Source organism: Procambarus clarkii, chromosome 12 (assembly GCF_040958095.1).
Source record: "Procambarus clarkii isolate CNS0578487 chromosome 12, FALCON_Pclarkii_2.0, whole genome shotgun sequence".
Classification (NCBI taxonomy): Eukaryota; Metazoa; Arthropoda; class Malacostraca; order Decapoda; family Cambaridae; genus Procambarus; species Procambarus clarkii.
In genome coordinates, this window is record NC_091161.1 from 12,334,621 (window position 1) to 12,360,616 (window position 25,996).

The 25,996-nt window shown below is 47.4% G+C and overlaps 1 protein-coding gene across 19 annotated transcripts in view; it reads left to right on the forward strand.

Moving 5' to 3' along the window:
* Positions 1-25,996, forward strand: part of SLO2 (slowpoke 2) — a 591,490-nt gene that overhangs the window by 398,435 nt on the left and 167,059 nt on the right. For all 19 annotated transcript variants that reach the window (XM_069323242.1, XM_069323238.1, XM_069323244.1 and 16 more), the window contains 5 exons: positions 1,098-1,177; positions 6,344-6,443; positions 11,413-11,617; positions 13,559-13,633; positions 15,882-15,965. In XM_069323242.1, the coding sequence (XP_069179343.1) occupies positions 1,098-1,177; positions 6,344-6,443; positions 11,413-11,617; positions 13,559-13,633; positions 15,882-15,965 (544 nt within the window). The remainder of the gene's footprint in view (positions 1-1,097; positions 1,178-6,343; positions 6,444-11,412; positions 11,618-13,558; positions 13,634-15,881; positions 15,966-25,996) is intronic.

Consider the following 25,996-nt stretch of genomic DNA (forward strand, 5'->3'; position numbering starts at 1 on the left):
TAGATAATTGATTTGTGTAAAAGATTGGTCATATAATTTTCTGACATTAATTCAAATTATTTTAAATATGCAAAATTGGGTTGTTATTTGTCAGCCTAAGAGATCTCACTCTGTCACTCACACACTCACACTCAAACGCACTCACTCACACTCATTCACACCCACAACCTCTCATTCATTCCTGCCTGTATGTATCCATATATATACAAATATGTGTGTATGTAACGGGGTCATTATGACTTTAAGATAATATTGTGTTTGATGAATATGATGACAATGTATTTGTTACTATTCATTTATCAGCCAAAGTGTCGGTCAATATATCCCCAATCAGTCAAACTATTATGACTCGCAAGTCAGTGACCGGCTCATCAATCACTCGGTTTTGAGTGATTGACCAGTAGCCAAGAATCAATGTTTGTCACTCACTCACCCAACCAGTCACTGGGTCTGTCACTCACCCAACCAGTCATTGGGTCTGTCACTCACCCAACCAGTCATTGGGTCTGTCACTCACCCAACCAGTCATTGGGTCTGTCACTCACCCAACCAGTCACTGGGTCTGTCACTCACCCAACCAGTCATTGGGTCTGTCACTCACCCAACCAGTCATTGGGTCTGTCACTCACCCAACCAGTCATTGGGTCTGTCACTCACCCAACCAGTCACTGGGTCTGTCACTCACCCAACCAGTCATTGGGTCTGTCACTCACCCAACCAGTCATTGGGTCTGTCACTCACCCAACCAGTCACTGGGTCTGTCACTCACCCAACCAGTCATTGGGTCTGTCACTCACCCAACAAGTCACTCAGACTGTCACCCATACACCCAATGCAGGCGAGGAATCACAATAACGTGGCTGAAATATATTAACCAAACCACACACTAGAAAGCGAAGGGACGACGACGTTTCGGTCCGTCCTGGACCATTCTCAAGTCGATTGTCAATCGCGAACTTCGACACAATCGACTTAAGAATGGTCCAGGACGGAGCGAAACGTCGTCGTCCCTTCACCTTGTAGTGTGTGGTCTGGTTCCATACACCTAAGGTGTGGAGTACTGGAGTAACTAACACTTGTGTGTTTACACCCCACAGGGTCCGGGTCGAGTACTACGTCAATGAGAACACCTTTAAGGAGAGACTACACCTGTACTTCGTGAAGAACCAGCGCTCAAGTGAGTTCCTTTCTTTCTGGGGGACTGGGGCTGTGTGTGTGTGTGTCTACGCGTGTGTGTGTGTGTGTAATAAATCACAATGACGTGATACACAAAAGAAAATCATTTTGAGGCCATGGGGGTGACTCGAACACGCGTTCGGGTGATAGACACCTGCCCAAACCTTCTCTGCCATGATGGTACAAAAGTCTACCAACACGGAACTCTACTGAATTCACCAGGAAGGTCTGGAGACCTCAAACCGGAGCTCAACCAGGGTTTTACAGGGTCGATGGTTAGGAAGACGGGGTCCAAGAGCTAATAGCTTGATCCTGTAGGAACGAATGGGTGAATAGATGCGCGCGCAGACAATTAGAGTGATGACCAGATGATTGACAGTTGAGAGGCGGGACCAAAGAGCCGAAGCGCAACCCCCGCAAGCACAACTAGAGTACACACACACACACACACACCACACACACACACACACACACACACACACACACACACACACACACACACACACACACACACACACACACACACACCACACACACACACACACACACACACACACACCACACACACACACACACACACACACACACACACACACACACACACACACACACACACACACACACACACACACACACACACACACACCACACACACACACCACACACACACACCACACACACACACACACACACCACACACACACACACCCACACACACACACACACACACACACACCCACACCCACACACCCACACACACACACACACACACACACACACACACACACACACACACACACACACACACACACACACACACACACAGGGATCCAAGAGTCAATGCTCGATCCTGCAGACACAACTAGGTGAGTACACACACTCTGGGGGGGGGGGTCTCGTAGCCTGGTGGATAGCGCGCAGGACTCGTAATTCCGTGGCGCGGGTTCGATTCCCGCACGAGGCAGAAACAAATAGGCAAAGTTTCTTTCACCCTATCCCCCTGTTACCTAGCAGTAAAATAGGTACCTGGGAGTTAGTCAGCTGTCACGGGCTGCTTCCTGGGGGTGGAGGCCTGGTTGAGGACCGGGCCGCGGGGACACTAAAACCCCGAAATCATCTCAAGATAACCTCAAGATTGGCCAGGAGACATTGCATTAGACACCCAGCGGCTAGAAACGCCGGGTCCAGGAGCTAATACTTGACCCTCCAGGTATAAATAGGTCAGTGTCACAGACAACTGATCCATTATCAAAAAAAACAGACGAGGTCAGAGGTCAGTTGACACAGACCCGGTTGGAGAAGCATCATTTAACACTGACAGATAACTGGAATGATCACAATATCTGCCAGTCAGTAGCAGATAGCAGGCTGGATAGCAGGCTGGATAGCAGGCTGGATAGCAGGCTGGAGGGAGGAAGCAGGCTAAAGCAAGCAGGATAGAGAGATGGAGTCTCACAATATACGCCAGTCAGTAGCAGATAGCAGGCTGGATAGCAGGCTGGAGGGAGGAAGCAGGCTAAAGCAAGCAGGATAGAGAGATGGAGTCTCACAATATACGCCAGTCAGTAGCAGATAGCAGGCTGGATAGCAGGCTGGAGGGAGGAAGCAGGCTGGAGCAAGCAGGATAGAGAGATGGAGTCTCACAATATACGCCAGTCAGTAGCAGATAGCAGGCTGGATAGCAGGCTGGAGGGAGGAAGCAGGCTGGAGCAAGCAGGATAGAGAGATGGAGTCTCACTGCTCGTCAAACTGGACAGTAGTTATGGAACAATCAGTTATTGAGGTGGATGCCAATTACACAATCTCGCTAGCACAATTTCAGCAGGAGAAACATAGGATCATTCACAATCCCCAGGAAACATCCCTTCACCCACCAGGAAACTACAGAAAACTAACACAACAATACGAGAGCTCTTACAGGTATACTAGAGTTCTTACAGGTATACTAGAGCTCTTACAGGTATACTAGAGCTCTCACAGGTATACTAGAGCTCTCACAGGTATACTAGAGCTCTCACAGGTATACTAGAGCTCTCACAGGTATACTAGAGCTCTCACAGGTATACTAGAGCTCTTACAGGTATACTAGAGCTCTTACAGGTATACTAGAGCTCTTACAGGTATACTAGAGCTCTTACAGGTATACTGGAGCTCTTACAGGTATACTGGAGCTCTTACAGGTATACTAGAGCTCTTACAGGTATACTAGAGCTCTCACAGGTATACTGGAGCTCTCACAGGTATACTAGAGCTCTCACAGGTATACTAGAGCTCTTACAGGTATACTGGAGCTCTCACAGGTATACTAGAGCTCTCACAGGTATACTAGAGCTCTCACAGGTATTCTAGAGCTCTTACAGGTATACTGGAGCTCTTACAGGTATACTAGAGCTCTCACAGGTATACTAGAGCTCTTACAGGTATACTAGAGCTCTCACAGGTATACTGGAGCTCTCACAGGTATACTAGAGCTCTCACAGGTATACTAGAGCTCTTACAGGTATACTGGAGCTCTCACAGGTATACTAGAGCTCTCACAGGTATACTAGAGCTCTCACAGGTATTCTAGAGCTCTTACAGGTATACTGGAGCTCTTACAGGTATACTAGAGCTCTCACAGGTATACTAGAGCTCTCACAGGTATTCTAGAGCTCTTACAGGTATACTGGAGCTCTTACAGGTATACTAGAGCTCTTACAGGTATACTAGAGCTCTTACAGGTATACTAGAGCTCTCATAGGTATGCTAGAGATCTCAGGAGCTCTATAGGGTATGCTAGGAACTCTGCGAAAGATTTCACATCTTTACGTTAGAAATCAGCGTGAAAAGCAAGACAGTAAGATGAAAGGCTAGAGGAAACACTGGATGACATTATAGCCACTACGGAAGAGGTGGACAGAATCCTAGGGAAGCTAGATGTAACAAAATCCATGTGTTTAGACCTAATCTCACCATGGCTTTAAAAATTTTAATAAAATATTTGAAACAGGAAATTTCCAAAATATCAGAAAACGTAGTCAAAATTTTCACAAAAATTTATAAAAAGGAGGCATTATACTACAATGTCATTGACGAATTTTCTTTGTAATTGGAGAAAGTAATTCCCTCGATAATAGTGGAGGATTTTGAGAGGTTCGAGTTTGTAATGTAAAATCAATATGGATTTAGAAATGGAAAGTCTTGCCTGACTAACTTGATTGGGTGTTATGACAAGTGTTCAATCACTTGAATGACCGTTAACGCTCTTGTTAGCATGGTCCCTTGTTTGAATACCAGTTAACATATATCCCAACTCTCGTATATATATATATATATATATATATATATATATATATATATATATATATATATATATATATATATATATATATATATATATATATGCGAACAAGCCTGAATGGTCCCCAGGACAATATGCAACTGAAAACTCACACCCCAGAAGTGACTCGAACCCATACTCCCAGAAGCAACGCAACTGGTATGTACAAGACGCCTTAATCCATATATATATATATATATATATATATATATATAAAGTGACTGAGCTTCCAAAAGTTATCTCAGTCATTCTTTTGACTCTCTGTTTGGTATTACATTTAATTTTTTTTGACATATTATTAATTTTTTTTTTTTTGAGATATATACAAGAGTTGTTACATTGTTGTAGAGCCACTAGTACGCGTAGCGTTTCGGGCAAGTCCTTAATCCTATGGTCCCTGGAATACGATCCCCGCCGCGAAGAATCGTTGTTACAACCAAGTACACATTTTACTGTTGCGTTAAACAGAGGCTACAGTTAAGGAATTGCGGCCCAGTTAATCCTCCCCGGCCAGGATACGAACCCATGACATAGCGCTCGCGGAACGCCAGGCGAGTGTCTTACCACTGCACCACGGAGACTGTAATCGTAAACAAATTCTCCCTTAATTTGGTATTCTGCTTATAATCGGCTGTTGTGTTTTATCCATGTTTCTATACTAATAATAATTTTCTCTCTACACACAAAAGAACTTAGAATAATGTCTAAAATTTCTGCCGATTTTGGACTCTGATGTTATAGGTTATCTTGAGGTTATCTTGAGATGATTTCGGGGCTTTTAGTGTCCCCGCGGCCCGGTCCTCGACCAGGCCTCCACCCCCAGGAAGCAGCCCGTGACAGCTGACTAACACCCAGGTACCTATTTACTGCTAGGTAACAGGGGCATAGGGTGAAAGAAACTCTGCCCATTGTTTCTCGCCGGCGCCTGGGATTGAACCCAGGACCACAGGATCACAAGTCCCGCGTGCTGTCCGCTCGGCCGACCGGCTCCCTAATTAGATCTGAAAAACAGAATTTTTCTTAAGTTTATATCAGTTTTCAAACCTTTTCATCCTGGTTGTCATATATACACAACATAGTCCCTGCTGGCATACACCAATACTATCTTCCCCGCTAAATACACACTCATACATCATCTTCAAATTTCAACAAACACCAAAAATTGAAAAGCTTTTATGGAAAAAGGAAAATGGAGTTACTCTCGCCCTTTACAAATGGGACATCATCCCCTGTGATTATTCATGTTCCCAGAGTTGATGGTTCTAATCTAGTTGTGCTTGTGGGGGTTGAGCTCTGGCTCTTTGGTCCCGCCTCTCAACTGTCAATCAATCTTTTGTGTGTGTGGTTGTGGTAGAGAGAGAGTGTGTGTGTGTGTGTGGTAGTGTGTGTGTGTGTGTGGTAGTGTGTGTGTGTGTGTGTGTGGTAGTGTGTGTGTGTGTGTGTGTGTGGTAGTGTGTGTGTGTGTGTGTGTGTGGTAGTGTGTGTGTGTGTGTGTGGTAGTGTGTGTGTGTGTGTGTGTGTGTAGTAGATTGACATGACAACTATGACAACAGCCAGAAATTAGACAAGATTCAGAAAGCTCTTGATACCATTGAGGTCTATAACAATGCGGACGTAACAGTAGCATGCTCTAACAGGCCACCTGTCATGTATCCTAATTACCCCCAATTAGCGCCCCCAAGGTAGTCGAAGCCAGGAGCAAAGTAGAGCAACATGGCCGGCTTCTAATTCCACATAACACCTGTAATTAGACTTAGTATTTCAAGCTTTATGTTGACTTAAAGGCTTTGTGAAGGTACAGGCACCAGGGATCGTACGACCAGCTGCTGATACGGTCTCTGTTCGCAGGTCTACGGATACGGATCTTCAACCTTCTGATCAAGCTGTTGACCTGCATTCTCTACATCGTCAGAGTCTTCATTGATGATGACCCAATTCGCGCTAACTGGTGAGTTGTTAGTACTATTCATCACCCATTATTGGGGTCCCATTCTCTCGTTCTACGCCTATTATTGGGGTCCAATGGCTCGTCCTACGCCTATTATTGGGGTCCCATTCTCTCGTTCTACGCCCATTATTGGGGTCCAATGGCTCGTCCTACACCCATTATTTGGGTCCCATTGTCACGGCCTACGCCTATTATTGGGGTCCCATTCTCTCGTTCTACGCCTATTATTGGGGTCCAATGGCTCGTCCTACACCCATTATTGGGGTCCCATTGTCTCGTCCTACTCCCATTATTGTGGTCCCATTGTCTCGTTCTACGCCTATTATTGGGGTCCCATTGTCACGGCCTACGCCTATTATTGGGGTCCAATGGCTCGTCCTACACCCATTATTGGGGTCCCATTGTCTCGTCCTACACCCATTATTGTGGTCCCATTGTCTCGTTCTACGCCTATTATTGGGGTCCCATTGTCTCGTCCTACGCCTATTATTGGGGTCCAATGGCTCGTTCTACGCCTATTATTGGAGTCCAATGGCTCGTCCTACACCAATTATTGGGGTCCCATTGTCTCGTCCTACACCCATTATTGGGGTCCAATGGCTCGTTCTACGCCTATTATTGGGGTCCAATGGCTCGTCCTACACCCATTATTGGGGTCCCATTGTCTCGTCCTACGCCTATTATTGGGGTCCCATTGTCTCGTCCTACGCCTATTATTGGGGTCCAATTGTCACGACCTACGCCTATTATTGGGGTCCCATTGTCACGACCTACGCCTATTATTGGGGTCCATTGTCTTCGGTTCGCAATCGAGGGACCCGGGTTCAATGCTCTATCAGAGACAGAAACGGTTAGGCAACTTACCTTTCACCTGATAATCTTCGTTCATCTAGGGGGAGCAGTACTCAGCATTGCCTCCTTAAGATAACCACTATGATATCGTGAGGATTAAAGGCTCGTGAAGTTCAATGTTGTCTTCCGATATCTAAGCCAAAACGGCTTCGACCACCGCGAGAGGTGGAATGTAATATCCTGGAACTCTGGGGATTCTTTCGCGGTCTGGCTTCCCCTTGAATTGCTCATGGTATTGTCAGAAAACATTCAATGGAGCTGGGACTGACACCCAGGACCCCCCAGAGTCACGGGATATGTCCCAGGAGCTGGGACTGACACCCAGGACCTCCAGAATCAGTGGGATATGTCCCAGGAGCTGGGACTGACACCCAGGACCCCCAGAGTCACGGGATATGTCCCAGGAGCTGGGACTGACACCCAGGACCCCCAGAGTCACGGGATATATCCCAGGAGCTGGGACTGACACCCAGGACCCCCCAGAGTCACGGGATATGTCCCAGGAGCTGGGACTGACACCCAGGACCCCCAGAGTCACGGGATATGTCCCAGGAGCTGGGACTGACACCCAGGACCCCCCAGAGTCACGGGATATGTCCCAGGAGCTGGGACTGACACCCAGGACCCCCAGAGTCACGGGATATGTCCCAGGAGCTGGGACTGACACCCAGGACCCCCCAGAGTCACGGGATATGTCCCAGGAGCTGGGACTGACACCCAGGACCCCCCAGAGTCAGTGGGATATGTCCCAGGAGCTGGGACTGACACCCAGGACCTCCAGAATCAGTGGGATATGTCCCAGGAGCTGGGACTGACACCCAGGACCCCCAGAGTCAGTGGGATATGTCCCAGGAGCTGGGACTGACACCCAGGACCCCCAGAGTCAGTGGGATATGTCCCAGGAGCTGGGACTGACACCCAGGACCTCCAGAATCAGTGGGATATGTCCCAGGAGCTGGGACTGACACCCAGGACCCCCAGAGTCAGTGGGATATGTCCCAGGAGCTGGGACTGACACCCAGGACCCCCAGAGTCAGTGGGATATGTCCCAGGAGCTGGGACTAACTCCCAGGCCGTAGTGGACTTACCTGGCACAGGAGCGGGGCAAGTAGCACGGGCTATGGTGATCCCGTAGTGGACTTACCTGGTACAGGAGCGGGGCAAGTAGCACGGGCTATGGTGAGCCCGTAGTGGACTTACCTGGCACAGGAGCGGGGCCAGTAGCACGGGCTATGGTGATCCCGTAGCCTCTACTGCCTACCCAGAGTTGGTCCCTACTTCTCTACCTTCATGAGAAGCTTGTGAGAGAGCGTGCGTGCGTGCGTGCGCAGTGTCGAGCACCACACGCCAGATAGGCAAGAGATACATCACGGTAGCCGGGGACAACCTCTCTGCCACGCCTATCCTGCCGTCCTGGTCGTCTCCACTATCCTGGAGATGACTATCCTTATCCTGCCTTTATCCTGAAGATAATGCTTCTTATCCTGGCTTTATCCCTTATTCTGGAGATAACCTTCCTTATTTTGGCTTTATCCTGGAGATAACTGAGATAACTATCCTTATCCTGCCTTTATCCTGGAGATAATGCTTCTTATCCTGGCTTTATCCTGGAGATGGTGCTCCTTATCCTGGATTTATCCTGGAGATAACTATCCTTATCCTGGCTTTATCCTGGAGATAACTATTCTTATCCTGGCTTTATTCTGGAGATAACTATCCTTATCCTGGCTTTATCCTGGAGATAATGCTCCTTATCCTGGCTTTATCCTGGAGATGGTGCTCCTTATCCTGGCTTTATCCTGGAGATGGTGCTCCTTATCCTGGCTTTATCCTGGAGATAATGCTCCTTATCCTGGCTTTATCCTGGAGATGGTGCTCCTTATCCTGGCTTTACTCTGGAGATGGTGCTCCTTATCCTGGCTTTATCCTGGAGATAATGCTCCTTATCCTGGCTTTATCCTGGAGATGGTGCTCCTTATCCTGGCTTTACTCTGGAGATGGTGCTCCTTATCCTGACTTTACTCTGGAGATGGTGCTCCTTATCCTGGCTTTATCCTGGAGATAATGCTCCTTATCCTGCCTTTATCCTGGAGATGGTGCTCCTTATCCTGGCTTTACTCTGGAGATGGTGCTCCTTATCCTGACTTTACTCTGGAGATGGTGCTCCTTATCCTGGCTTTATCCTGGAGATAATGCTCCTTATCCTGGCTTTATCCTGGAGATGGTGCTCCTTATCCTGGCTTTACTCTGGAGATGGTGCTCCTTATCCTGGCTTTACTCTGGAGATGGTGCTCCTTATCCTGGCTTTATCCTGGAGATGGTGCTCCTTATCCTGGCTTTACTCTGGAGATGGTGCTCCTTATCCTGACTTTACTCTGGAGATGGTGCTCCTTATCCTGGCTTTATCCTGGAGATAATGCTCCTTATCCTGGCTTTATCCTGGAGATGGTGCTCCTTATCCTGGCTTTACTCTGGAGATGGTGCTCCTTATCCTGGCTTTATCCTGGAGATAATGCTCCTTATCCTGGCTTTATCCTGGAGATGGTGCTCCTTATCCTGGCTTTACTCTGGAGATGGTGCTCCTTATCCTGACTTTACTCTGGAGATGGTGCTCCTTATCCTGGCTTTATCCTGGAGATAATGCTCCTTATCCTGGCTTTATCCTGGAGATAATGCTCCTTATCCTGCCTTTATCCTGGAGGTATTTTTATGGCCCGTATTTCAAGCTTCGCGTCGAGTACAGTAATGTCGGTTGTATTATGTAGGCAAAGTACATAGCTGTGAGATTCCTCAGTTATAACATAAGGAATTCAGTGTTGCATCAGTCAGGAGACCTGGGCCCAGATTCACGAAAGCACTTACGAACGTGCACATCTTTCCTCGATCTTTGACGGCTTTGGTTACATTTATTAAACAGTTTACAAGCAGGAAAACTTGCCATTCAACTGTTGTTATTGTTATAAACAGCCTCCTGGTGCTTCGGAGCTCATTAACTGTTTAATAAACGGAAACAAAGCCGCCAAAGATTGAGAAAAGATGTACAGGTTCGTAAGTGCTTTCGTGAATCTGGCCCCTGGTCGAGGACCGGGCCGCGGGGACGCTAAGCCCCGAAATCATCTCAAGGTGAGGCAAGGTAGTTGGTGCTACTATTTGCTGGTTTAAAGCAAATCCATCACACATCTGTAAGAACTTAATTGTCTGTTCATTCAACCTGTTTCCTGTGGTTCTCTCTGATTCAGTAACAATATTTGCCACTTTTTCAATTTTAGAATCTATAAGTTGATATAATCATTGAAGATAATGTTAAGGGCAAGGTTTGTGAGGTTTTCTAAGCAGTATTCTATTTCCATAAGTTGGTCTTTGAACTGCTGAGACATTTAAACTGCTCAACTGCATTTAGAATTTCTAGTTTGATTATCAGCACTTCCACAATATCATTTGACATCATATCTATCATCATATCTCTGAGTACAGGCTGACCCCATCCTGTAGCCTGTATTTCCTGCTACATCTGAACGATTGCTCTGCTGGTGGATAGATTGTTTAACACGGGTGGTACTCACACGAGGGGGCACAGGTGGATACGAAGTACCCAAACTAGTCAGAAAGGCATTAGAATTGTTTTTTTCTGTGTCATAGTAGTTAGTAAATGGAATGCACTAGGAAGTAATGTGGTGGAGGCTGACTTCATATTTGGCTTCAAGTGTAAATATGATAGAGCCCAATAGGCTCAGGAACCTGTACACCTGTTGACTGGCAGTCGAGAGGCAGGACCAAAGAGCCGAAGCTCAACCCCTGCAAAGCACACCTAGGTCCACACACACACACACACACACACACACACACACACACACACACACACTCACACACACACACACACACACACACACACACACACACACACACACACTCGCAAACAGAGTGGTAGACGGTTGGAACAAGATAAGTGAGAAGGTGGTGGAGGCCAAGACCGTCAGTAGTTTCAAAGCGTTATATAACAAAGAGTGCTGGGAAGACGGGACACCACGAGCGTAGCTCTCATCCTGTAACTACACTTAGGTAATTACTTAAGACAATCACACACACACAACCATTGTAACCACCATTCCACCCACAGCTACGAGTGCTCAGAGAACACAGAAGCCGTTAGCTTCTTCCTGGACTATGGGAACAAGACAGACGAGCAGTTCCAGGAGAAACCCATCATTAACTGGCAAGCGGTGCTGTGGGTCAACAGAACCTTACCTCTGTGGGCACTCCAGGTGGCTGTGGCCCTCGTCTCTCTCTCTGAAGCTCTTCTGCTGGCATACCTCAGTTATAAGGTAAGGTAACTGCTGCTGGCATACCTCAGTTATAAGGTAAGATACTGCTACTGGCATACCTCAGTTATAAGGTAAGGTAACTGCTGCTGGCATACCTCAGTTATAAGGTAAGATACTGCTACTGGCATACCTCAGTTATAAGGTAAGATATTGCTACTGGCATACCTCAGTTATAAGGTAAGATACTGCTACTGGCATACCTCAGTTATAAGGTAAGATACTGCTACTGGCATACCTCAGTTACAAGGTAACTGCTACTTGCTTATCTCAGCTACAAGATAAGATACTGCTACTGGCATACCTCAGTTATAAGGTAAGATATTGCTACTGGCATACCTCAGTTACAAGGTAAGATACTGCTACATGTATACCTCAGTTATAAGGTAAGATATTGCTACTGGCATACCTCAGTTACAAGGTAAGATACTGCTACATGTATACCTCAGTTACAAGGTAAGATACTGCTACTGGCATACCTCAGTTACAAGGTAAGATACTGCTACTTGTATACCTCAGTTACAAGGTAAGATACTGCTACTTGTATACCTCAGTTACAAGGTAAGATACTGCTACTGGCATACCTCAGTTACAAGGTAAGATACTGCTACTTGTATACCTCAGTTACAAGGTAAGATACTGCTACTGGCATACCTCAGTTACAAGGTAAGATACTGCTACTTGTATAGTTACAAGGTAACTGCTACTTGTTCACTGGGGTTATTGGTTAAGTCCAAGGGGGGACTCGGTAATGGATTGCTTCTCAAGCCTCAAATGGGGAATTCTGGGCGAGACAGAAGTGGTTAGGCATGTTTTCTTTCACCTAGTGTATCTGTTCACCTAGTAGTAAACAGGTACCCAGGAGTTAGTCAGCTTTTTGTGGGGTTGCATCCTGAGGGAGGGATTCGACCTTGGTTGGGATGGGTACCTCGATATAAGCCTAACACGTATGTATACACTCTGTCTGCCTGTCCCCCCAATACAATGAATTAGTATTATTAAGTTTAGTATTATCAGTAGTATTATCAGTATTATCAACGTGTCAGGTGTACAGGGCAAATACCTGAGTCTCGCTACAGGTAATACCAGGTGTGTAGAAGCCATCGTTCTTGGCCGAGGCAACAGGTGTCCCTCGTAACGATCGTTATCGCTGCTCAAACGACGTAATTGCTTGCGAGGACTCTTTGTTGCACATGTAATTAAACCCAAGGTGTTAGCAAGACGAAACACTTAATCCTGAGTAATAGTGGCGTCTGTCACGCCCACTCGACACTATGTGAGTGTCCAAAAGTGATAATATTTACAGCTGACCAGACCACACACTAGAAAGTGAAGGGACGACGACGTTTCGGTCCGTCCTGGACCATTCTCAAGTCGATTGTGTGACCACACACTAGAAGGTGAAGGGACGACGACGTTTCGGTCCGTCCTGGACCATTCTCAAGTCGATTGTGTGACCACACACTAGAAGGTGAAGGGACGACGACGTTTCGGTCCGTCCTGGACCATTCTCAAGTCGATTGTGTGACCACACACTAGAAGGTGAAGGGACGACGACGTTTCGGTCCGTCCTGGACCATTCTCAAGTCGACTTGAGAATGTTCCACAATCGACTTGAGAATGGTCCAGGACGGAGCGAAACGTCGTCGTCGCTTCACCTTCTAGTGTGTGGTCCTCAAGACGTCTCCGGATGCCACATTTCCAGCATTTCCATCGATGCTTTGAATGTTGTTGTTTAAGATTCGCTACCCGGAACAAAACGTTCCAAGTAGCACGGGCTATGGTGATCCCGTGATCCTTTGAAAGTGTTGAGATCGTAGAGAGTAACGCAAGTGGGTGGAGGCTTGAGGGGCATTATATAGTTTCAAATAAGTCATTATAATAAGTTGCTTAATTTTTCTTCTTAAGATCAATGTTGCTAATGAGAATCTGTTTCTTTTTCAGGGAAATATATGGCAGACTCTGAGATCATTCCATTTTCTTCTAGAATTAATGAACACTATACCTTTTATATTGACGGTAAGTTGATAAAACTTTGTGTGTGTGTGTGTGTGTGTGTGTGTGTGTGTGTGTGTGTGTGTGTGTGTGTGTGTGTGTGTGTGTGTGTGTGTGTGTGTGTGTGTGTGTGTGTGTGTGTGTGTGTGTGTGTGTGTGTGTGTGTGTGTGTGTGTGTGTGTGTGTGTGTGTGTGTGTGTATGTGAGTGTGTGTGTGTGTGTGTGTGTGTGTGTGTGTGTGTGTGTGTGTGTGTGTGTGTGTGTGTGTGTGTATGTGAGTGTGTATATGTGTGTGTGTGTGTGTGTGTGTGTTATGTATTTAAATGGTGTATATGGGATTCACAGACAGTAGACTCAGAGTCCCAGTAGTAGACTTACAATCTCAGTAGTAGATTCAGACCTTTAGCACAGTGGGCTACAGCCTCGCTTCACAACCGATGGACTTGTGTTTAGTCCCGGGTGACAACAGAATCGTTTGAATACTTTCACCTGATGCCTCTGTTCACCTAGCAGTCAGTGGATACCCAGGAGTTAGGCATCTGTTTTGGGTTGCATTCTGGGAATGGTTAGTAGTTGGTCTAAGGGAGAACCTTATCAAGACCTCGATAAGGTCAGGATATCTTGAGGTTATCTTGAGATGATTTCGGGGTTTAGTGTCCCCGCGGCCCGGTCCTCGACCAGGCCTCCTTTTTGTTACACATCCCTCAGGAAGCAGCCCGTAGCAGCTGTCTAACTCCCAGGTACCTATTTACTGCTAGGTGAACATAAGTATCAGGATCAAAGAAACTCTGCCCATGTGTTTCCGCCTCCGGCGGGCATCGAACCCGGAACCTCAGGACACGAATCCGAAGCACTATCCACTCAGCTGTCAGGCCCTGTCAGCTAGCTTGCACTAAACACACACACACTTAAAACTAGTATATATATGTCCGTGTGTGTGTTTGTGTAAGCCTGTGGGTGTAGAGGAGACCTGCAGGACCCCATCAACACCCACGTCGCTCACCCGTAGGGGTGGGACATGTGCACGGCATAGATAGTAGCACTGAGAGGCTCAGTGTAGAAGGGGCGAGGACGTGAGGGATTTACAGATTCCGAGTGAGAGAAGGGGACAGAGGGGCAAGGATCAGAGGGTATAAGCATCAAATGAGGGGAATACCGAGGGGACAGGGATGTGGAGTATGAAGAGAATATGTAAACAATTGGAGCGTGGAGATTGAGCTCGGACTCGCATGGAGACGATTCACTGTCTATATCGACGTGGCCACGTAGTCTCGCTGGAACACGTCAGGACTGCCCTGGGAGCCTGTCGGCCGAGCGGACAGCACGCTGGACTTGTGATCCTGTGGTCCTGGGTTCGATCCCAGGTGCCGGAGAGAAACTATGGGAAGAGTTTCTTTCACCCTATGTCCCTGTTACCTAGCAGTAAAATAGGTACCTGGGTATTAGTCAGCTGTCACGGGCTGCTTCCTGGGGGTGGAGGCCTGGTCGAGGACCGGGCCGCGGGGACACTAAAGCCCCGAAATCATCTCAAGATAACTGACTCTTGGTGCCCAAGATAACCTTCATTAGCAAGACAGAAACTACACAGGGATAACATATGATGACAGCCTTTCACCACAGAAAATGTGGTCGGGTGCACTCGATAGATGGCGTCGATATCGTCACATTGGGGGCGAGTAGGTCGCTATTGTACTCTATGGATGAATCGCCATCTTGTCTGCTAAATAAGTATAAAAACTGCACTAAGTAAAAACTAAGTCAGTATTTGACTTATAGCTTGAGCTGAGAATGGGATGATGCATATTATGAACGTCAGTAATCATGCTGGAAAAAGGGAACATTACCAGGGGCCAGATTCACGAAAGCACTTGCGCAAACACTTACGAACCTGTACATCTTTTCTCAATCTTTGGCGGCTTTGTTTACAATTATTAAACAGTTAATGAGCTCCGAAGCACCAGGAGGCTGTTTATAACAATAACAACAGTTGATTGGCAAGTTTTCATGCTTGTAAACTGTTTAATAAATGTAACCAAAGCCGTCAAAGATTGAGGAAAGATGTACAGGTTCGTAAGTGCTTGCGTAACTGCTTCGTGAATCTGGCCCCAGGTTCGTAAGTGCTTGCGTAAGTGCTTTCGTGAATCTGGCCCCTGGTTTGTATATCTGCCTTTTTCATCGATAAAACCTCTCCCTTATTTTGTAATACATTTTTTGAGGATGTTAAACAGTATTTATGACTTGAAGTGTGACTTATTCTGTCTTCCCTTTTCAGATATGCTGGTCGCCGCTCAGGAACCTATTCGTGCCTGTCTTCCTCAATTGCTGGCTAGCCAAACATGCTCTCGAAAATATGTTCGTAAGTACTCTGCTTTCCCTTACATGTCTCTGGTATTTCTAGTCGCTGGAGGGGTCGTAGCTAGTGTACTCAAGCATGCACACCCTTACTGCCTTCTGTGTGTTGTAACTGTGGCGACATGAGCCAGAATGACATGACTTTGGTCATACTGGGTCACTAGTGAACTGTTACGGGTCGTGTGGTGGTGGTGGTGGTGATGTTATCTTGAGATGTTTATCTCTGATTTTGTCAGTGTGTCAGCGGCTCCGTTGTCACACGACGATCTGCTTGTCCAACTTCCTGTTCATTTTCTCCTGCTGACATTGTTCTATGGCCTATTTCTTCCTGCTGACACTGCTCTATGACCTATTTTCTCCTGCTGACATTGCTCTATGACTCATTTTCTCCTGCTGACACTGTTCAATGGCCCATTTTCTCCTGCTGACACTGTTCCATGGCCCATTTTCTCCTGCTGACACTGTTCCATGGCCCATTTTCTCCTGCTGACACTGTTCCATGGCCCATTTTCTCCTGCTGACACTGTTCCATGGCCCATTTTCTCCTGCTGACACTGTTCCATGGCCCATTTTCTCCTGCTGACACTGTTCCATGGCCCATTTCTTCCTGCTGACACTGTTCCATGACCCATTTTCTCCTGCTGACACTGCTCCATGACCCATTTTCTCCTGCTGACACTGCTCCATGGCCCATTTTCTCCTGCTGACACTGTTCCATGGCCCATTTCTTCCTGCTGACACTGTTCCATGACCCATTTTCTCCTGCTGACACTGCTCCATGACCCATTTTCTCCTGCTGACACTGCTCCATGGCCCATTTTCTCCTGCTGACACTGCTTGCTTCTTAAGTGTGTTTACATATATTAGGAACAGGATGGGCCCCAAGCACTGACCCTTGAGGCACTCCACTCATCACCTCTATTCTGATAACTCTCATCTTACTTTGACTCTTTGCCTTCGTCTCCGTGAAAGGTAATCTTTCACCCACTTTAGTGCATTTCCCAATACACCAACTTGTTTTTCAGAGTTTGCATAGTAGTTGCTTGTGAGGAAGAGTGGGAAATCTTTCTGGCAATCTAGGAAAATGCAGGCAGCCCAGGCCTTCTGTTAAGCTCTGGGAGACTCGAACTGCGGACCCAACGCGCGTCAGACCGAAGCCCTATCGACTGAGTTATTGAGTAGTCTTAATTAGTAAATATGCTCAGTCCTCTCCTGTTTGTTGTCACATTTAGCTCTTGGGTTGATCAAACAAGATTTTTCTTTGCTGAATCCACGTTGATCCTTGGAAATTAAAGTTGTTGTAAATGATCGCCGAGACTTCTTTTGATTAATCTCTAATATCTAACGGGGAATACTTGTTAGTTATTACGGTCTGTAGTTTAGTATTTCTCATCTCCTCGTATATAGGTACCGCTATTTACCACGTTTCAAATGTCATGAAGTTAACCCATTTTCAGTGAGGACTTGTAGACTATAGCAAGGGTACACACAGTGCTGTAGCTGCCTCTTTCAGGATCCATGGTGATATCTTGTCAGGGCCTGGGCCTTTCATTACCTCCAGCTCCTCCAATTGTTTCCTAATTCCTCTAGTGTTCTAATTTCAGTTGACCAGACCACACACTAGAAGGTGAAGGGACGACGACGTTTCGGTCCGTCCTGGACCATTCTCAAGTCGATTGAAAAGTCTTTCTTGAAGACTTCTGAGAAGTCGATTGAGAAGTTTGAATTTCAGTCTTTCATTTGATTAGAAATCATAGCTCTGGGGAACAGTTTTTTTCATTCTTAAACTTGGCAGTTTTTATTGAGTTCTTCACACATTTCATTATTCTTTGTACTGCCACCTCCTCTTTTGCGTAACCTGATTATTTCTTCATGTACCAACATTTTCATGTGACTATATAGTAGTTTAGGCTGAGCCTTAGCCTTGGTTGCTATATCTTTCATGTGCACTGTCTTCTGCACTACTGCTGTCTGCTGCAATCTGGCTGTCCGCTTGCACTCTGGCTGTCCGCTTGCACTCTGGCTGTCCGCTTGCACTCTGGCTGTCCGCTTGCACTCTGGCTGTCCGCTTGCACTCTGGCTGTCCGCTTGCACTCTGGCTGTCCGCTTGCACTCTGGCTGTCCGCTTGCACTCTGGCTGTGGTATAGGAGTTTTACCTCAAATGCTTCTCTTCAAACGCAAAAAAAATCACATTAACGTAATGTATTGATGAGAAAATTGGTACAAGTCATGATGATGATTCGAACCTCACATCTTGTGGCAGAGTTGTTTAGCGTGAGCTTGGGAGTACCCAGTGTGCAGGTTCTCATCCCCCCATCATGGCTTCTACTCATTTTCTCATAGTCCGCAATATTAGTATCCTCCGCTGCAGTGATATCTAACCTGTCGTCTCTTTAGTCCAGCAGTGCCACTCGCCCCCTCCTCTTCCCCCCCTCTGCTTTCTTACTCTTCATATCTGGTACTGTCTAAAGAATATTGCATTAGTGATCTGTTATTGCAATTATAATTCGGTTTGTTGCAGCAGGCCTGTTCTTTTAATTCATTTGCTTTAATATTCCATCAGCATTTGTGTACCAGACTTTTATCTCTTTATTGATACTCTGTTCGGAGGGAAAGGAGCTTGTAGGTTGGGAGTAGGCTATTGATATTAGGAATTAATGAGGTACAGAAATAATAGTTATGGGGTTGAGAGAGAGAGAGGGAGGGATAGGTGGAATGAAAGATTGGTGTTAATTTGTTAGGTTTGGCTCGGGAAAAGATAAAGGTGTAAAGCTTGGGTTGTCGACACTGACACCCTAGTGGTTGTAACTGTATGCCTCCCTGGGTGTTCTTATTGTAAGCTATCGGACACCTGCTCCGATATTATCTAATCATGGCATTACTTTGAACTCGTTGCTCCCTTAGGCTGCTGAGAAGTAGTGTGGGTTTCTTGCTCCTATAGGCCTCTTCTCTCTCTCCCTCTTCCTTATTCTTTCCCTGCACTGCTCTGTCTTTCTCCTGACTTCGTCTTGATTCTTGACATACTCAAGGTATACTTTCTGTATTTCTCAAGTTACCTTTTTATTTCGTCGGGATACTTGGTGCCATTGAGTTTACAAATACCAGTTTTAGTGGTCTGATTCTTCTAGGTTGTGCTGTGGCATATGAACCCAGTCTGTAAATTTCTATTAAATCTTTCTCAGCTTCAAACAGGCTTAGTCTAGGGATGTGTCAGGCTGTATTTACTTTCTTCATGCAAACTTTGTCTTGCTTTCTTTACACCTGAAAGACTTTTACCTTCCAGGTGTGTGTGTGTGTGATTTAATCTTTGTTTTTCAGGATGCCTAATGATTCTGTTACTGTGGTAGGCAGTGTCGCCAGAATGTGTTATACTGTGGAGCTGCGACACACTGTACGACAGTAGAGCCGCGACCCACTGTATGGCAGTGTGGAGCTGCGACACACTGTACGACAGTGTGGAGCTGCGATACGCTGTACGGCAGTGTGAAGCTACGACCCGCTGTACGGCAGTGTGAAGCCGCGACACTGTACGGCAGTGTGGAGCTGTGACACGCTGTACGGCAGTGTGGAGCTGCGACACACCGTACGTCAGTGTGGAGCCGCGACACACTGTACGTCAGTGTGGAGCTGCGACCCGCTGTACGGCAGTGTGAAGCCGTGACACTGTACGGCAGTGTGGAGCTGTGACACGCTGTACGGCAGTGTGAAGCTGCGACACACTGTACGGCAGTGTGGGGCCGCGACACACTGTACGGCAGTGTGGACCTGCGACCCGCTGTACGGCAGTGTGAAGCCGCGACACTGTACGGCAGTCTGGAGCTGCGACACACCGTACGTCAGTGTGGAGCCGCGACACACTGTACGTCAGTGTGGAGCTGCGACACTCTGTACGGCAGTGTGGGGCCGCGACACACCGTACATCAGTGCGGAGCCGCAACACTCTGTACGGCAGTGTGTCGCTGCAACACACCGTACGACAGTATGGAGCTGTGACACACTGTACGTCAGTGTGGGGCCGCGACACACCGTACGACAGTGTGGAGCTGTGACACACCGTACATCAGTGTGGAGCCGCGACACTGTACGACAGTGTGTCGCTGCAACACACTGCCGTACGGTGTGTCGCAGCTCCACACTGCGGTAGTGTTTCTCCAACTGAGTGTGATCTTTTTCTTATAGGATTATATAAATAGTTGGAGAATGGCGCAGTACTCCAGTGCGCGCCGCGCCGTCCAGCGCCGCTACCCCAGCCACCCCGTCAGGGTCGGTCCGTCTGTCTATCAGTCTCCTGCCTGTCTATGCTCTGGCTTTATCTCACTCTCTGCTCCGTAGATTACACACAAGATCACCGCACACACTTGCTGTTATGATTCTTGTTTTACGCATCAAAGGCAGATTGAAAATGCATACATAACTACGTTTTATTCTCAATTTGGCTGATTTTAACTGGCCGAGTGAGCTTTCTAAGGGGTACTCGGGTGTGAGATTGTGTCTTGGAGACGCCAGCACCAAACCTGAATCCTCACCCACCCTAGCCTATCACAGCTTAATGGGGTCTCTCCTCTACTCACCTTTATCCATCCACTCATATTCCTCACACCTTCCCCAGGTCGGGATTGTTACTATCTGGCACTCCTTCCATTATCCCACCTGTTTACCCTACTTCATCCTTTCTTTCTTTTCTATATTCTGACTATTCTGCTTTGAAGGCTGACTGTTTTGCTTTGAAGGCTGACTATCCTGCTTTGAGCACACGCCAGGAGAGAGATATTCCTTGAGTCTGTCGTTCAGTGTCTTGTGTTCTGAGTCACTTGGTTTATGGTTGAAGCCGTAAATGCCGTAAAGTTTACGGTCGAAGCCGTAAATGCCGTAAAGTTTACGGTCGAAGCCATAAATGCCGTAAAGTTTCCGGTCGAAGCCGTAAACTATTAACTTTTAAATTTCAACTGGGAAAGATCAAGGCAATTGGAAGGGAGAGTGGGGGGTGGAACCTTCGATAAGCCGCCGGCTTCCTGTCCTCGTCGAGACCACTAGTGCTAGCGGCTCTCTGGGCAAACTCGGGTAATCGGGTAAACTTACTGGGAGTATATTCCTGTGGGGCATTAGATCTGAGTAACTTACATAATCACCCATGGAAATGCCTACAGCCACTCTACATGATCACAGTCAAGAGTATAGTCGTCTACATCTCTCATGCAACATTTGGGTACCGGCCGAGCGGCCATCCGGACGCCCGGCCATCCGGACGCCCGGCCATCCGGACGCCCGGCCATCCGGACGCGTGGGCATCCGGACGCCCGGCCATCCGGACGCCCGGGCATCCGGACGCCCGGCCATCCGGACGCCCGGGCATCCGGACGCCCGGGCATCCGGACGCCCGGCCATCCGGACGCGCGGGCATCTTGGGAGGGGACAAGTCCGCTATACCGTAGCGGGGATTTGGGTGTGTATTCGTAAATAAATTACAAGTTAGCACTCTGGTGGCCCCGTGTAGGTGACGGTAAAAGTAGATGGTTAATACACGTCTCTTCTACTTGATGACAAGGGAAAAGTCACTATAAACATGACAGGCCGAGTTATTCCACTGACACACCCGAACACCTACACCCGCACCCATATGCCTAGTTCTCCTCTGTTCCACTTGTACTATCCCTCTCCCCTACGCAGGCGAGGAGTCACAATAACGTGGCTAAATTATGTTGACCAGCCCACACACTAGAAGGTGAAGGGACGACGACGTTTCGGTCCGTCCTGGACCATTCTCAATCGACTTGAGAATGGTCCAGGACGGACCGAAACGTCGTCGTCCCTTCACCTTCTAGTGTGTGGTCTGGTCAACATCCCTCTCCCTCTCTGCACTTATCCGTTAATGTCGTGGAGTTTATACCTTGTAGGAATGTTGCTTCGTTTGGAATTTGATGTGTCGGGATAACAGGTGTCCGCACTACGACCCAAACCATTTCAGCCCTCCTGAATGACTAGTTATTACCTCTGAAAGATTATTACAAACTAGAGCACTGCAAAAGCAACGTTGCAGTGTTGCACATGCGCGTTAAGACGCGTAGGAATATACATTTCCATAGTTGCCTTGGTCAGGGCGATCAGGGAAGGTATTAGGGCCGTTACTATGGAAGGTATAAGGGATGATAGAAGGGACTGTGAGGTTCAGGACACCACCTGACAACACAGCTCCCTGGAAACACAAACCGAAACTGTCTCTATTTTCCGCTTGTTACAACTTGTAATAAAGTTGTTACATCTTGGCTTAACGTGTTTATGACGTATTAGAACGTTGTTACAACTTGCTATATTGGTTGTTATAACTGGTTAGGAGGTGTTAAAATTTGTTCGAACGTTGTAGCAACGTCGTAGTTTCGGTGTGTGTTTGGAGGGAGACAGGATGGGTGACCGGTGCTAGCCCTTCATGTAGGGTCATCCACCTAGGGTCACCCGAACTACCCATACAGATATCTTCGTGGTTCTCTACCGGCACAAGCAATAGATTAGGATTTAAATTTCCATGCATCTGTATTGTGTACCTGTACAAGACACCTGTGGACCCCGGACACCTGTGGACCCCGGACACCTGTGGACCCCGGACACCTGTGTACCCTGGACACCTGTGGACCCGGGACACCTGTGGACCCGGGACACCTGTGTACCCGGGACACCTGTGGACCCGGGACACCTGTGGACCCGGGACACCTGTGGACCCGGGACACCTGTGGACCCCGGACACCTGTGGACCCCGGACACCTGTGGACCCGGGACACCTGTGTACCCCGAACACCTGTGGACCCGGGACACCTGTGGACCCGGGACACCTGTGTACCCTGGACACCTGTGGACCCCGGACACCTGTGGACCCGGGACACCTGTGTACCCCGAACACCTGTGGACCCGGGACACCTGTGGACCCGGGACACCTGTGTACCCTGGACACCTGTGGACCCCGGACACCTGTGGACCCGGGACACCTGTGTACCCCGAACACCTGTGGACCCGGGACACCTGTGGACCCGGGACACCTGTGGACCCGGGACACCTGTGGACCCGGGACACCTGTGGACCTGTCTGCAACATACTAATGTTTGACCACAGGAAGAGTTTTGGTTCTATTTGATTGGTCCTCTTAAGGTCTTCTGGTTGTAAGTGGACATCCCGCATCTCCAGAAGGGATGTGCTGTCTATCCAGAGCACATCTGCGCCACCCAGCAGCTGTTGCTTGGCCCAGAGCACATCTGCGCCACCCAGCAGCTGTTGCTTGGCCCAGAGCACATCTGCGCCACCCAGCAGCTGTTGCTTGGCCCAGAGCACATCTGCGCCACCCAGCAGCTGTTGCTTGGCCCAGAGCACATTTGCATCTAGCCATTTTTGCTAGTTCATGCGCAGCCTAATATCCTCTGCATTATTCAGTGATAATGCGCATCCTTCTGCGCATGAAACCTCAGCAAACTGCATCTTGAAAATTCCCCACACGCAATAAAAATTTTAGCGGGGCTAACTTTTTGAATAGACGAGGAAATCATCCAGATATTTTCAGATTAGCATTGGCTTTTTTCCCCCTCATGAGAGTTTTGAAATGAGGAAATGCTGTCGTGTGTGTTTTTGGTTCATTTAGTTTCGTGATTTTTCCTCTCCAGTTCCCCAGGTAGAAATGTCATGGCCGCCGCCATCTTAGTTTTGACATTTCCGGCGTTCTGGAAGAATCGGTCAAGGCGGTTGCTTTTGATCATGTTGGCAGTGGTGTGTGTGGTTGGGTTGACAGCCTTGGTAACCCCTGGTTTGTTTGGGCCTAATCAGTGTCTTCCGTCAGTATTATGGATCTCTCGGTCAAAGTGGATTTCTGGGCCAAAAGTGGATTTCTGGGCCAAAAGTGGATTTCTGGGCCAAAAGTGGATTTCTGGGTCAAAAGTGGATCTCTTTCGGCCAAAAGTGGATCTCTCGGCCAAAAGTGGATCTCTCGGCCAAAAGTGGATCTCTCGGCCAAAAGTGGATCTCTCTCGGCCAAAAGTGGATCTCTCTCGGCCAAAAGTGGATCTCTCTCGGCCAAAAGTGGATCTCTCGGCCAAAAGTGGATCTCTCGGCCAAAAGTGGATCTCTCGGCCAAAAGTGGATCTCTCTCGGCCAAAAGTGGATCTCTCTCGGCCAAAAGTGGATCTCTCGGCCAAAAGTGGATCTCTCGGCCAAAAGTGGATCTCTCTCGGCCAAAAGTGGATCTCTCTCGGCCAAAAGTGAATCTCTCTCGGCCAAAAGTGGATCTCTCTCGGCCAAAAGTGGATCTCTCGGCCAAAAGTGGATCTCTCGGCCAAAAGTGGATCTCTCTCGGCCAAAAGTGGATCTCTCTCGGCCAAAAGTGAATCTCTCTCGGCCAAAAGTGGATCTCTCTCGGCCAAAAGTGGATCTCTCTCGGCCAAAATTGGATCACCCGCCAAAATGGATCACCCGCCAAAATGGATCACCCGCCAAAATGGATCACCCGCCAAAACTGAATCTCCCGCCAAAATGAATCTCCCGCCAAAACTGGATCACCCGCCAAAACTGGATCTCCCGCCAAAACTGGATCACCAACTTTTACGCTCCCACAGGATGCTGTGAAAGGAAAATCCAATATACTGTGACCACTTCAACATGAAGGGCTGAGGGCGCCTGTTCTTGTCACGGGGGCTTTTATCTCTAAGAGTTTCTTACGAAATTCAACGTTGCTCTGATGTGCTGTTCCTGTTGGCCATTTTGTGTAAACACACCTAGCACCCCTGAACTCTACACCTCCCCCTACACACACCTGCCTGCCCCACACACACCTGCACCCCCCACACACCTAAGGAAAGGTTATAAGACGAAGTCAAAAAGTAATTAATAATGTTTCCTCAGGATTACAATATAGCATTCTGGCCCCTGATACAGTACGTCACTTTTTTGACGTATGCGCTACCTAAAGCCATAAACCGTCGTACTAGAAAATGGCAGCGTGTCGCGAAATTGACGTACTGCCCCGATTTCTGTTTTAGGTCCTCTGGTAGGTTAGGAGAAGAGCACTTTAGCACGACACTTTCTTGACGTTGGGAAACTTTAGGAGGATAAGCTGTCTAGAGCCACCATGCCATGGGATCTTCAAGAGTTGAGGGGTGAGGATCAAGCGGTTTCGACTCGGATCAGGTGTAGTGAAAGTCAGTTCGGAGGCTGATATACGAGCGAGTGATCACTGTATATTATGGAAGGGTTTGGAAAGCGAAAGTTGAAACAATGAGAAGATGAGAGATTTGCTAACTGGAGTACCATGACCACGAGAAAGTACCAATATATAGTGATGGACCACCAGAAAGTACCAATATGTTGTGATGGACCACCAGAAAGTACCAATATGTAGTGATGGACCACCAGAAAGTACCAATATGTTGTGATGGACCACCAGAAAGTACCAATATGTAGTGATGGACCACCAGAAAGTACCAATATGTAGTGATGGACCACCAGAAAGTACCAATATGTAGTGATGGACCACCAGAAAGTACCAATATGTAGTGATGGACCACCAGAAAGTACCAATATGTAGTGATGGACCACCAGAAAGTGCCAATATGTAGTGATATAGAGTTGTCTAACGTTGTAGACCAGATGTTTGAGGCTAGCCTCACCCAAATTTGCAGGGGGACTGGTCTAAGGTATGGGACGGGCAGAGGTTGTTCGGGGTAAGCCTAAGTTAAATGCTTTAAGAAATATTAGCAATTATAACCCACCCCCAGGCCATATTCGTGGAAACATTTTATAGACAGGTGTGAAATATGGCATAATATATATATATATATATATATATATATATATATATATATATATATATATATATATATATATATATATATATATATATAAATTATTATATTATAAACGAGCTTAAATGGTCCCCAAGCCAATATGCAACAGAAAATTTCAAAAGAATTTGAAGTCGTCTGATCTTTAACCCAATTCCCGACAGCACTCGGAGACCAATTTTGGGTACAGATACTTCATCAAATCACTTCATCTCCTGGGGC